We start from the raw sequence: 14,919 nt of genomic DNA, 5'->3' as shown, positions 1-14,919 counted from the left end.
AGCAAATAAGTGAGGTTTTTGCACCGTCTGCTGGTAGATTTTGATAGAACACGCTCCAGTAACGTTTGCCGAATACCATTTGCTAAATATGGGATTTGATTTTCTAGACTTTAATGGTTTCATTGCAAACTGTTGGGATTTTCAATTTTACTTTATTTTACTAAAGTTAAAAAGAAACCTCAGCTACCACTAGGATCAAGACTCAAAATGAATCTCTGAGATAGCTGGGCATTTACTGCAGTGTGCAACACTCAAATGCTATATCTTTTGCACTTCTTAAATAAGCTACTTCTTAACTGCTAAAATACTATGCAAAGTTACGGTACTGTAATAAGGTGCAACATCGAAACATTGAAGATAGATTGAGTGGAAAATCCTAAAGCTGGCTCTCAGTTCATGCACCGCTTTTTTGTGTACATGATTCAGACACTTTGTGATATTATTTTTATTCTTACAGACATTTATGAATCATAGAAAAATAGAATGTTACAGCAAAGAAGGAGTCCATTCGGCCCATCATGTCTGTGCTGGCTCTTTGGAAGAGCTACCCAATCAGTCCCACTCCCCTGCTCTTTCCCCATATCCTTGCAAATTGTTCCTCTTCAAGTATTTATCCAATTTGCGTTTGAAAGTTGTTGTTGAATCTGGTTTCACCACCCTTTCAGACAGTGCATTCCAGACCATAACAATACTCTGTATAAAATAAATTCTCTCATACCCCTCTGATTCTTTTGCCAATTATCTTAAATCTATCTGCCCTGGTTACTGAAGAATAGTTTTTCCCTATCTACTCTATTAAAACCCCTCATAATTTTGAACGCGTCTATTAAATCGCCCCTTAACCTTCTCTGCTCCAAGGAGAACAACCCCAGCTTCTCTCGTCTCTCCACATAACTAAAGTCCCTCATCCCTGGTACCATTCTGATAAATCTCCCCTGGACCCTTTCCAATAATCAAATAGAATAATTTATACAGCAGATCTGGGGTAAAAAGCAAAGCGATGATCAAAGCAAAAGAGAATGAAGGACAGAAATCTAAAATTTGCAATTCAGATCAAAGATTACAATTTCAGCAAATTTCATCTAACTCATCTGCTCCAGGTTCTTTGCATTGAATATTGTTGCTTCACCCGTCGGTGTTTACGCGTTTTACAAAAGGCAGGATAAATATTTAGATAGTAGTAATCTCTCACTGATTGTAAAATTAATGGATTGGAAAATTGAATGCTGAATTATTGGCAGCACTCCTTTTTGGTAAGCATTCATAACGCTGCACAATTTGAATTTTTTTTGATTTATATCTCCAGTGCCTTTGATCATGCTCACAAATCTTTTGGCATCTTATTTGATTATCTAAATGGCAAAGAAATTTCTTTCTTTCTCACTTACCTAGAAATGCCTTTTTTTTTGCACAGCTCCTGAACTTTTAGCAAATTATGTTATGTCAACATCGATTACAAGAAAGACTGCAAGATATAATGGAATATCTGGATCCATTCATTGCCTTTATTTCTCACGTCCAATTCTGCTGACTGCAGAACTTCACATGTCAGATATCAACAATTTTGTGTGCTCAAGGCTATCACACACAGTTAACAAATTGCTTGAACTTTAAAACAATCTAGTGGAGTAACTCAATCACAGACACGTTACAGGCCAAAAGATGAATGTTTAGCATACTCAGCCATATCCAGTAGGTTAATTGGTAGGCCACTGCCTTTGGTTTAAGATCTGCATTTATTATTCTATTTGGTTATATCAGGTATCTGAAATGCTGTACACTGTCCAGCTTTTTTTTATGTCCTCCTGAAGTGAAAGGTGCTATACAAATGTAATCTTGTTGTTGTATCTCCAGTATTGTGCTGAAAAATGATCTCAACAAGCATCCACTGGGACCAGAAAATTCCACTTCCACAGAATAAAGCATGGAACGCCACGTAGCCTGAGCCAGTAAGGCCATTTTGGGGGCTGAAATTTGGATCTGTATTATGCAGAGTGCTTGTAATAATAATAATCCTTACATTTTATCATGTCATCGAAATGTTTCAAAGCATTTCACAGAATATACTGTAAAGTGAGCTGCATATTTCACAGCGACGTTGTCCGTTAATGGGAAATCTTCCTTGTAATCGAGCATCACCAAAGGTGCAACCCATAATGTAGACCTGAATTTCAGACCATTTGTCTGAAAGTTTAAGATGGCGCAGAATTGTGCAGAATTCTCAAATTCCGTCTCAATTTGGAAGCCGGTTCATTTGAAGAATTAATAATAATAATAATCCTTGCATTTGATATAGCGCTTTTCACGTCGAGAGGTCGTCTCAAAGCGCTTCACAGAACACACTGTAAAGTGAATTGACTGTATATTTGTGGGCGAACGCGGCAGCCAATTGCGCACAGCAATGTCCCACAAACAGTCGTAGATTGAAAATGACCAATTTTTATTATTGTTTTTGGTTTTGGAGGGATTATTATTAGGCGTGTGGAGTAAGGAAACTTACCCAAGGTTTCGCCCTGTGCCTGGAACTGAACTCAGGTCTCTCACTTGCAAAGCGAGTGCTCTAACCACTGAGCTACAGGACTCCACTCCAGGAATTGCTGAAAACCGGCTTATAAATTCAGATTGAACTTAGAATTTTCCACAATTCTGCACGCTCAAATTGTAAGACAGATTGAGACAGAGGAATGTCGGTATTCTGGGGCAGTGCTGCTTTAGCTTTGGAAAAGTTGAATATTGCAAAGTGCCAGCTTCTGTGTGAAAAGTGTGCCTTTTCCAAATGCTTAATTTTTCTAGCTTCCTCCTATCCTTTGTGGCCTGCCCAAACTGTTCTCTCAACTGTTCATTAATTAATTATTCTGCTAATGTTTAATTAATAGTATTGGCAAGCAGAAAGGAAATGTAGGCATGTTCAAAAACTGTCCCATCAGCTATGTGCATGAGCAAATTTATAACACCCTCTAGCACTATCACCCACCATTTACTTTTTTTAGAAAATAAATATCTTTTCTCCTTTTCTCTAAGTTCCTATGAGCAAGAATAAAGATGAATGAGAACTTGATGCAACATAATGACTCAAAAACTGCTGAGATCATTAAAGTCAACCAAACATTGATAAATAACGTAAGAACATAAAAAAGTATAGAACATGAAAGGACCATTTGGCCCAACAAGTCTGCTCTTTCCATAAATATGCTAGTGATGCAACCATCCACTCAATCTTCTGAGGGAACATTCTGTACAGATAATACCTTCGGCTGTTGATGTGCGATATCAATGGGGGGAAGGGGGCGCGGGTGTTGACTGGCCCTACAAATGCTTTGACCGTGCATGAATAAACAAGGTACAACAGTAATAAATCTGTCTACAAAAAGTCCTCCAGAATATTCAATGTTTTTTCTATTCAAACTTGTTTGACTATTCTCCTCAGACACCATTGTCTCCTTCACCAGCAGAACAGACACCATCACATCCTATAGGTTGTTCAGTGATACAGACAGATGGTCACATAAGAAATGCGATAAAGGGCCTCTTAACCCATGAAGGCCATCACTTCCACAGTCCTTGTAAAATCCTCTCTGTCATAGCCCCAGCCATCATAAACTCCAACTGTGATTATTCTTGGGGAGGGGTGGGGGTTGATGTAATCAGGACTGAGTTAGCTCCAAAGTGATGTGCCTGGCAGTGGAATATCAGAATATCAGAGTGCATCCTCTGGATCCTGTGCCAATCAGGTGCTGCTGTAATCCAATAGCAGACCAGCCAGCCTCACACATCAGCAGGACTTGAAGAAGCAGTCCAAACATGGGTGGGGGGAGTATGGGGGGAGTATGCAGCAGGGATTCAATCACTTTGTTCTTGTTAACCCTGCGACCCAAAGCCCCAACTGGTAGGGTGGTTCCTGGACAAGCAGTGGGGGAATAAATTCTTTCCAAACCATTTTGTTTCCAGTGGAAGTGTTCGAAAAAGTTCCTCCCTAGCCCAAATGATAAATCATAATCATAAATCATAATCTTTCTTTCGCCATTTTCATCATGGAACTTTTTTTTGGTGGTGTTCTGTTTCCAAAACCTAATAGCCTCAACTGTCGATATAGGATACCAAAGTGTGTAGTTCTACAAATTTTGTCCCATGAAAAATGTAGCAATTTTTTAAATTATTTATTGTTCACACAGGATACAACTCTGTTATATCCTGTTGGCTATTTGCAAAATTTGACAAGATATTCATAGATATTCTGGAGTTCCAACCAATTAAGTTTAAGGTGCAGGGAAGAACCATAATAATCTTCTCTCGAGAGATTAATGGGCAGAGTCCATTATAGAGTAAAGTGAACATAGCCAATGGAGGGAAAGGTCTATTACACTAAATGTCTCTCTCTCTCTCATTCAGTACATTATCCCCTAAAACCAAAACTTCGACTTCACTTTTCTCTCTTGACTTGATTTCTTTCCTCTTATATCCAGGGATATTTCCTTGGTGATTTTTCATTTTGCACTTTTCACTCTCTTTGCTGATCTCCCATTTTTCCTATTCTGATTATATATGAATTTTCTACATTTTTTTACTTCTTTTTAAAATAATCTCTCTAGTGTTCTTTAACTGCATTAATACCATTTAACTTTTTCCTAAAACATGGGGGAGGGAATTTCAGTAGAAAGCTCACACTTAAATAAAGAGGTAAATATTGCATTTGACATATCAATAAGAATATCTCAAAATACTTCACAAAATTTCTACAAGGCATACTGACTATTTATAAGCAAACATGGCAACCAATTTGCACTCAACAAAATCCCAGAAGCAGCCATGAAGTGAAATTTTATTGAAGGAATTATTGGCTAGGACACTTGGGGGAGTCAGGGGTTGGAGTGAATGTTCTCCAATAGTGCCTTCTTTATAATAATAATATTATTTATATTATATTATTATATTATACATTATTATTATTCCACCTGAACAGGTAAATGGCCAACAAAAGCCAATAATGCAGACTTCCTGCAGCAATGTATTGGAGCGTCAGCCTAAACTATATGAGTCCAAAGTCCTGACATGGGACTCAAACCTACAAACTTCTACCTCAGAGGCAAGAGTGCTGCCAAATGAGCCAGGCTGACAAAAGGCTAACTGTGTATCAGCACTGGCTGTGTTACTTCAGCATTCACTGACTGCAGTGAAAATTTGGGAGGACACATGACCACTTTGGAGTCCCTGTAGAAATCTGTTCCTCAGATTGAAATGGTGCAGAAGGCTATAGGCTCCCATTCTGGCAGCTTTTCCATCAGTTAACTTAAAAGAGGTATGATAGTGAGCATCCCTGAGCTCAGCCAGAGAGAGCACAGTAACAAATAGCAGACTGACAAAATTACCAACCTATTTGAATGACTCCTTAACCACATCTGTGATGTGAAAGCTTGAGGTTGTTCAACAGATTGCTGAAACATGGTTGATCAAGGCTCATTGGATTTTTTTTCCACCCATGAGTTCCCCTGCCATTGTAGGAGTGTTTGACTGAAGGATTCATTTTTGACTTATCGTTATTTGTATCTCACATGGATCCTGTAGGACCTCCATCTATTTGTCACATCAACAGTGATTTTATGAGTCCACTGAAGTGATCTCGGTTGTAAGAGAATCATCTGGGCAAAACCACATGAAATCTGGTCACAAATTGCGAAGTATATGAAGGTTTTATGTTTTTTAAAATAAACATCTTTGTGCCTTAAAGTATAATTTTGCAGTGCAGATCACATCGGCAGTTGTGCAGCATATGTGCTGCACAAACAAAGGTAATATTTCAAAGCACTTCTTCTCACCCCAATGTACATATGAATGGCAATCAACAGATGCTCATTACATTTGGCAGCGGTCACTACCATTACATAAACATGCTTACTAAATTTAGGAATTTAGCTGGATGGGACAGTCTCCTCTCTCAGCATATTCAAGGCACTGAATCCAATTGCATCTGGGGTCATTTTCACAGTTCATCCACTCTCTTACAGCCTGCTTTTAAATCATTCATCAATGCTTATGGCAGTCTTCAGCAGCCGTATTTATTTTTAGAGCTGTGTTTATGGGGGAGGCGGAGGTTGGAAAATATTCAACCTTGCTCAACATTACGGCCTTTAAAACACTTGTTGAAGCTTCTATGATCACGCTTTTGGTCACTGTCCTCAAAGCACCTCTCCTTCCAGCCCCTCTCAGTGATTCCCCATAAAAGTGTGTAAAGAGCTTAGAAATGCTATCCTATATGAAAGGCTCTGGACCAGTGCTAAGTTGCTATTCTTCTTTAGGAATTCTTCCTCCCATTCTCCACAGTTGACTGCCATAATAAGGAAGACTAGAGTCGGTGCTCAGAGGCCAAGTGGCTGTTGTCCAGTTATGCCAATTCATTTGCCTGATATCAGTTGATGCTCGATTGGCTGCCGCTTTTCGCCCACAAAATATACAGTCAATTCATTTTACAGTATATTCTGTGAAGCGGTTTGAGATGTCTTCAAGTCGTGATAAGGCGTTACATCAAATGCAAGAATTATTGCTGTTACCATGACCAGAACCACAAAGCATGAAATTGTGTGCCTGTGTTTGCGTAGCAGAACACCTAAATTTCCTGCTCAAAAACTTCCAGACAACACATCAACTCTAACTCACCATGTTGTTCTCCAGGTTTTGACTGTTTTTTTAAAACTAGGGTTAATATTGCATTTTTGTAACATCAATACAGCCGATTCGGTTTTTAATGAAATAACCATGTGTAGATAGGACATTTGGCAAATTGAAACCACCTTGAGAGGGCTCTGCTCTAAAATACTGCCCTAATACTCAACTTTGTGAAACGGCACAGGCTAAAAATCAACAAAATAATAGAAATCACAACACAATAGATTACATGGACACATATACAAATGTTTTCACAAGCATCGCACTTGGTCTTTCCTTCAACAAAACATTCCCTCTACTTACCGCCACGTTCCGGTAAAGCTGTACAAGCTGCTAGTACATCTCGGCAATCGGGGTGCCTCAAGGCCATCCGTGTGCATGACAAATGACGGAATGCCATAAAGTACCAGGTATTTCAGATAAAAAAACAGGGTATGAGCAAATCCAAGGCCACCTAAGGAAACAAAAAAACTTCTTAATATATACAATTATATAATATAAAATATTTTATTAAAATGTTATTAATAGGAATTTTACAAAACTTTAACCCTTGCAAACTACCTACATATACAGAAATAATACGGTAATGGTGAAAAATAATGCCTTACTGCTGCACAGTGAAATGTGTTAATCTGAATAAATTCTCATTGCCTAGAAATGCACGGTCACTACACTTCAGTGAAATCCTGTGAGGGGCTTTGAGATCTCAACAATGTGATGAGGCATTACATTAAAAGCAACAATGATTATTCTCATATACACAAACACATTTAGTAAAGACTTACCTTTTAGAAATAATTCCCAATAGACTTGGGAACAAATTCCAAGGCATAAGATTGTTTTCCCCAGTATTTATTGCTTTTGGACAATTTCAACAGCCGGGTTGAGTGAAAAGTGCACCATTGTGAGAGCATAGGGTGTAAAATCAAGTGAACAAGATTCCTGTCCCCTCCCAGATTATAAGTTTTATTATAAAACTCGAGGTTTTGAATAAGATTCTTGGATGGCCACTTCAGAATGTTAAAAAAAGAAAGAACTCGAGATTTTTTTAGGGTGTATGATTGAGAGGGAAGCTGTTACTTCAATAGTGGTCATATCAAATAAACCAATGAATACAGCTACACTTTATATTTTAAACAATACGTTAAGGCAAATACAAAATTGATACACAATACAATTTACAATTATATTGCGTCTTTCACATTGGGAGGACGTCTCAAAGTGCTCGACAATGTTGGCTGGACACCTGAGCTGGGAATGAGAGCCAAGGTGGGGTGAGCAAAAGAAAGATGACTTAAAGCCGGTCAAAGAGGCACATTTCGAGATGGGCCTTGAACGAGAGGAGGGAGGGAGCAAGTAAACCGGAGGGACTCTAGGATGGAGTTTCCAAAGCCAACCAGTTGAACCAAATTGTACAATTCGTAAGAAAAACGATACTCAATGGATAGAGCTCCCCCATTGTCATAATGCCTGTGTTTAGGTTAGCTAGGTTTTTTTTATTCTGCAACTGAATTGAAATTGTTGCGTTCATTTGCTTCATAAGACTAGCACAAACAAAATACTGTTGTATAAGCTCATATGAGGCAGGAAAGGCGGGCAGGCATTATTTTAAACTGAACTGTAGTACTACTGGGGTACCTTGTAATAGAACTGTAATATTAGTCTCACAAATTGAGATTTTTGAAGAGTAAAATATCACCAATTTACTCTGGACAACAACCTCCCGCGTAAAATTAGTCATTCACTTCATGGCTGTTTGGGTGACATTGCCGTTTGCAAATTGTCTGCTGCATTTCCTACAAAATACACAGTCACTATACTATAGTAAATCCTGTTTAGTGATTTGAGACATCCTCCTGACATAAAAGGTACTACACCCAAATACAGGGATTATTATTATGATTATTATTATTGTTAAGATACAATGGGAACCTTAGAAAAATAACCATTTTCCACAGTAGTACATATCGAAGAAAACCAAATGCTGGCCGTGGTTATAAGTGATGGTTAAATTAGTTCCTTCTTTCTTTGCTTTGAAGCATGGAGGCAATCCTGCCTTTCTCTATCTTACTGCACATTTTTGTCTTATTTTAGGATAAGCCTGAACATAAACACGTGAAGATAATTATAAATTGGGTATTTAGTTAGCATGCACGAGAACGTTCCTGTAATTGATCCACTTGATTTCATTCTTCTTTCATAATGGAATAAAAATAGCTTATCTGAATGGGTGGAAATCCATCCCATTCCTTGATACTCTTAAGACACATTCTATCCCCAAACCTCTCTCAAATACCCACAGAATGCTCTCAGCCTTTGCACTCTCTCCATACTTTGCATTTATATAGCGCCTTTCAGAAAAGGACGGGGGAAGGGATGGGAAGGGATTTTTTGCACATCCTCTTTATCTCCCCGTGTTGTTGAACGTGACATTCTGCCCAATTTCTTCCTATAATGTCAGTTTTGTTAATTCAATCATTTGAATGTAGACTGCCTTGCTTTTATTGCTGGTCGCTCTTCCTTTGTTCTCTAGAATAAGTGGCTTCCCATCATTGCTAAAATTGGCAGCATTCTCTGTTCAGTGTGTGATGTTAGCTGCATTCTTATCCAGTATATAATGCTAGCATTACTGACTTCAAACATGTAGGATCACTTGCCTGACTGGAATTTGCACATTGTTGTCTTTTATCTTCAACATACACGAAGGATTTTTTTTTGCATTTCACCCTTTATTTGTCGCACATGACATTCTGCCTAATTTCTTCCTATAATCTGTTTCATTTATTCAATCACTAGAATGTACAATGTCATGCATCTCATTCCAAAACATCCTGGGTTATGAGTCAACGCAGCACTATAACAGCTCAGCCAAAGATTTCTCACACAAAACTTTGTGATGCATTAATTTACATTCGTCCAAGAATTGTGTCATCAGAATGGTGGTGAAAGCCTTTCATTTGTGTGTAACTACATAAAGCTCCACACTAGGAACAAACTCACAATATTCTTATAAAGTCACCAAATGATTGGATTTCCAAAACAGGGTCAGCCATTTACAGCAATTTCTCATTACCATTTTTAAGTGCTTTAAGAATTCTCCCAACGTGAAAGGCACCATATCAACGTAAATTATGTTGTATTATAAGGTATTAACGGTTCAAACCTGTTATTTTCTCACCATTGCATTGATATGGCCATTGCTACCCTTTGCCATGGAGTTACTAAGTTAAACCCTCTACTTCCCAGTTTTATGGTCGGCAGTTAATTCTTACATGCCCAAACTTCACACAATCCAAAATAAAATAAATTTATTTTAAAATAAAATAAATGTATTTTAAAATAAAATAAATGTATTTTGGGCCTGTACGTGAAAAAAGACATATAATAATGTGAAATACGAAAAAACACAACACTTCAGTGAACCTCCGCCTCACGGTTAAGTTTCTGAAATAACACATCAGAAAACACTATACTTGCACCATTTCATCAGAAGAGCAGTGCCCTCATCTGACAAAAGTGTTCTACTGCATGGTTGTCTTCAGCCCCACTTATTCCACTGATGGACTTCTGGAGATTCAATTCAGTATTGTAGAGCGCTACAGGAAGCTACCCTGCGTGAAGGGCGCTATATACAAGCAACCTGTTCTTGTAGACAGACAGTTATCCGCTCTGATTAGTACTGGCTCCATCGTGGACAAGGAAACAGTGTAGATAGACATCATGCAAAATACAAACTGGTTGACCAAAAATTATTCCATTAGGAGTTATGCTACTACAATAGCACCACAATGTGTCACCCCCTCCCCTTCTCCCAGACTTTGTTGCTGTCTAATTTTCTCTCTGAATGTCTCTTTGTCACTAAACCTACATTGAACCTGTAACAGATTGCTAAATAAACCTTTTGTTATATACTGTGTGATTAAATCGTGATCCCGGAAACAATATGTACATGCACACAATCATTATTTTTTTGCCAGTATTGCATTCACTTCCAGATTTGAGGCTGATGTGATTAAGTGAACACGCAGATAGCCAGCCTGTGAGTTCATTCTCCTATATAACCCAAAAGCTGAAGATGATCTCACATGCATCATGCTGACACAGAGACAACCTGTGTTCAAGTAGTGAGCTGATGCCTATTAAGTGGGTTTAGTGCCAGCTCCAATGTGAATCTGGGTGCAAAGCAAATAGGGAAAGTCATGTCCCTAACATTGTATGTTTTTGTTCTGAATAAAGTTCAAGTTATTTGTTACCGAACGCTGTCTGCATTCCATTATTAATTCCCTAACCTCCCATTGCCTCCTCCAATACTCACAACTCTGTACCAGCTTGAGATCCACGGACCCATGGGCTCTCCCTTTTACCTTCATTGTAAAGAATGAGACCTCGCCTCTACAGGAATTTTTCATGGTGCATTTATGACAGGGACTGAAACTTCAGTACAACAGTATTATTACACAACAATGCCGATTCACATTAAAAGGGCTTGGGTAATAGTGTAATTGCTTATTCTCATTCACTCCTCTTCTCCTATACTTCTGGTTGCTGAAATAGGGGTGTATTTCAATGCAACAGAGTAATTGCTACCCAACACTATGCGTTCAGTTAATTGTTTATGTTCTGACCTTCAGTGGCATTTCAAATCATGTATTTAAAATAAAAATCAATTTGGCTTATTGTTAAGTAGCAATTCCAACCCACTTATTCAAATTATCATGCCTAGGCATGGTAAGAAGGAATGCTAGCAGACATGAAAAACAATGATCAAACTCCCACTCAGAAAGGTCTTGGAAGGGAGAATAAAAGAGAGAAAAGGTGGAAAATAAGTTTGAAAAGAGAAAAAAGAATGAAGAATACCGAAGCACTGCAAAGTGTAAGAGGAGAGTATTCAGATAACGCACTAGCCAATACTTATCGTACAAAAAAAATTGCTATTGATTTTTAATTTGGAGCTTGCATAAAGCCCTTGGGAAGCCTCGGTTCATTTTAAAAATGAAACTACAACTGTCAGTGGTTTGTTTGATGACAGGGGTTATTATTATCTGAGTCAGACAGTCCTATAGACAGCCTGCCGTGATAGTATCGGTTGGAGCGCTCACCTCAACAACAAGACAACAAGATTTCATTTATAGAGCGCCTTTCATGTCGGGAGGACGTCCCGAGGTGCTGTACAGTTGGGTCAGGACCCGAGCAGGGGGAAAATGGTCAGGGTGAGGGGAGGGAAGAGAGGGAGTGAGGAGGGGGTAGAGAGTCGAGAGGGGAGCTGAAGGCACGGTCAAAGAGAAAGGTCTTGAGACCGGCCTTGAAGTAGGAAAGGGAGGAAGCAAGGCGAAGGCACTGGGGGATGGAGTTCCAGAGCCTAGGGGCTGAGAGGCTGAAGCCCGCCACCGATGGTAGGGCGGTTGGGGCGGGGGATGTGGAGCAGACCGGAGCCAGAGGAACGGAGGGTATGGGCAGGTAAGTAGGGGATAGTAGGTCGGAGAGGTAGGAGGGAGCAAGGCCGTGAATGGCCTTGTAGGTGAGGATGAGGATCTTGAATTCGATCCTCTGGGGGATGGGGAGCCAGTGGAGGCGAGCGAGGGTGGGAGTGATGTGGTCGCGAAGCCTGGTGCGGGACAGTACACGAGCTGCAGAGTTCTGAATGACCTGCAGCTTGTGGAGGGAGGTGCAGGAAGGCCGGCGAGGAGAGAGTTCCCATAGTCCAGCCTCAAGGTGATAAAGGCGTGGACCAGAGTTTCAGCAGCGTGAGGGGTGAGGCAGTGCCGTAGTCTGGCGATGTTTCAGAGGTGATGGAAGGCGGTGCCAGTTGTGGCGCGGATATGAGGAAGAAAGGACAGCTCAGGGTCGAACAGAACATCGAGGTTCCTGACTGGCTTTGAGAGGTGGAGAGTGCAGCCTTGGATGCTGATGCTGTCAGCGCCTGAGGTGCGGAGGCGCTGACGCGAGCCAATCAGGAGGGCCTCAGTTTTGCGCACGTTGAGCTGAAGAAAGTTGTCTCTCGTCCAGGACTCAACGTCAGACAGGCAGCTGTCAGGACATCGGTGGTCGTGGAGTTGAGGGTAGAGGAGGAAAGGTAGAGTTGGGTGTCATCCGGATACATGTGGAAGTTAACCCCATGTCTGCGGATGATGTCACCAAGGGGGAGCATATAGAGGGTGAAGAGGAGGGGACCGAAGACAGAGCCCTGAGGGACACCGCACGAGACAGTGCGGGGGCTGGAGAAAAAGTCATTTGGGGAAACAAAATGAAGACGGTGGGAGAGGTACGACCTAAACCATTCAAGGACAGGGCCTTGAAGGTTGAGGTGGGAGGACAAGTGGTAGGCAGGTCGACCTAAGAAATCTTTTTTTCCAAGCTTACAGCACAGTGAATGCAGTCAATATTTTCCCTTTTCCTTAAGATTGCTGCAAAAAATAATACCATACTAACCCAAAGTCCAATTGGAGGCAGATTCCAGAATTGCTTCTTGATGTTGAATGGCATGAATGTACATTAGCTGGAGCATGGACTCTATCAGCCACCACCAGATGAAAATACGCACTACACGCAGCAATAGGAACAAGACGTCAGGTTTCGGAGCAAATGTCTCGGCTCTTCGAATCTGATTTTTATATACATATGAAAAGAGAGAAAAAGTCAATACATTTTACAGATAAAATAACCATCCTTGCATTTGAAACAGCGCCTCAGGACAATGCTCCAAAGTACTTCACAACATGTTCTGTAAAGTGGAGTGACTGTGTACTTTGTGGATGAATGTTGCAGCCAATTTGCATACAGCAATGTCTCGCAGACAGCCATGAAGTGAATGAATTTATTTGAGGGCCAGGACACTGGGAGAAATTCTCATCTCTTTATGAAGAGTACCATGGGATCTTTAATGTCCACCTGAAAAGGTAGATGGATCTTGGTTTAACATCTCATCCAAAGGACAGCACCTCTGACAATGCAGCACATCCCCAAATGGAGTGTCATCCTAGATTATATGAATTCCAAGTTCCGACATGGGGACTTGAGCCCACAACCTTCTGACTCGGACAAGGGTGCAACCAACTGAGCTAGACTGACACTCGAAAAATATACTGCTTCAGAAATTACTGTATGTTTGTCAATTTCACACAACTTTTTCCCTCTCTCTTCTAACCTAATCAACCTTTTGCATCCACTACTATTCAGGTTTCCATTTTCTAATGCGTACACAGTATTTTACAGCAAAACGCAAGATAATCCTTTTGTGACACATTTGTACCGTTGAGGTGCGAATCGCACTGCTCAAGAAATCACCTACTCAAGCTGACTTAGCCCCAGTTGATACAACATGGAAAACTCGCAGCAATTTACTGATAAAATGTCAAGTATCCAGACATCACGCAGTTTAATTCCATTACTGTTATTACTTCCAGGCAAGTTCCTGGTTTATAAAATAAGGTAGCAAACAGAAAGACTAAAAATACTCCAGCTTCGAGCTTCATCCAAAAGAATCCCTAATTATTCTGCCTTGTTGCAAGGTTATAATAACGTAGATAGTGTAACTTTTACAACAACTAACATTCTTCCTTATACATGATGTAGAATCCTTGTCACCATCGAAAAGGCTATTTTAACATTCACTCAAAAGATGTGAGCTGCTAAAGTTGGACATTTGCTTTGTCTATCTCCTTGCAAGAAAATAATCGCCACAGGGCATGTGCTTTCTTGTTCATCTGTCAATTCAAAGTTCTGTGACAGTAACACCCCTCCTCCTCCATCTCTTGCATCTGAGCTTTTGTGTCAAAGAAGCAACCGTTTCAAACACATCAAGTGCAAATGTTGATTACCATCTTGCCAAGCATTCAGTGCCCTTGAGAGTCAACCACCCACTTGAAGACTTTGATTTCATTGCTCTCCTCCATTTCCAGTTCTCTGCTTCAAAGATGTCACTTCTCCTCTCCACTGCCTTATTCTCTCTCATTTTCACTCAAAAATGGATCATTCCTCATTGTGGCCCGATTAAACTCAATGCACAGGAGACTTTCTGATACTGCGTTCAGCCTGCAGACAACTTGAGAATGGGTTTCAAATGGTAGTCTGAGTTTGTCAGTGCAGCCAGGTGTCTGACACATGCGGAAAACCATCAACCTAATTCAGAAAAATATTAGGCGCAGGTTGGCAAGAGCCAAGGCTTGTGGACTTCAGAGTGTGTATGAGGGTAACTGCTGGAGTCTAACCAGTTAAAACCACATAGCTTGCCATTGAGAGCATGCCTGGCAAGCAGTCCCA

The 14,919-nt window shown here is 40.3% G+C and overlaps 1 protein-coding gene across 1 annotated transcript in view; it reads right to left on the bottom strand.

Moving 5' to 3' along the window:
- The window catches only part of hhat (hedgehog acyltransferase), a 107,882-nt gene that overhangs the window by 78,944 nt on the left and 14,019 nt on the right, over nt 1–14,919 (bottom strand). The window contains exons 6-7 of the mRNA XM_007892478.2: nt 13,090–13,261; nt 6,964–7,114 (exon numbers count right to left, since the gene is read on the bottom strand). Of these exons, the coding sequence (XP_007890669.1) occupies nt 6,964–7,114; nt 13,090–13,261 (323 nt within the window). The remainder of the gene's footprint in view (nt 1–6,963; nt 7,115–13,089; nt 13,262–14,919) is intronic.

This window comes from Callorhinchus milii, unplaced genomic scaffold (genome assembly GCF_018977255.1).
Source record: "Callorhinchus milii isolate IMCB2004 unplaced genomic scaffold, IMCB_Cmil_1.0 Scaffold3, whole genome shotgun sequence".
NCBI classification, from domain to species: Eukaryota; Metazoa; Chordata; class Chondrichthyes; order Chimaeriformes; family Callorhinchidae; genus Callorhinchus; species Callorhinchus milii.
This window is presented reverse-complemented; position numbering and strand designations above follow the sequence as displayed.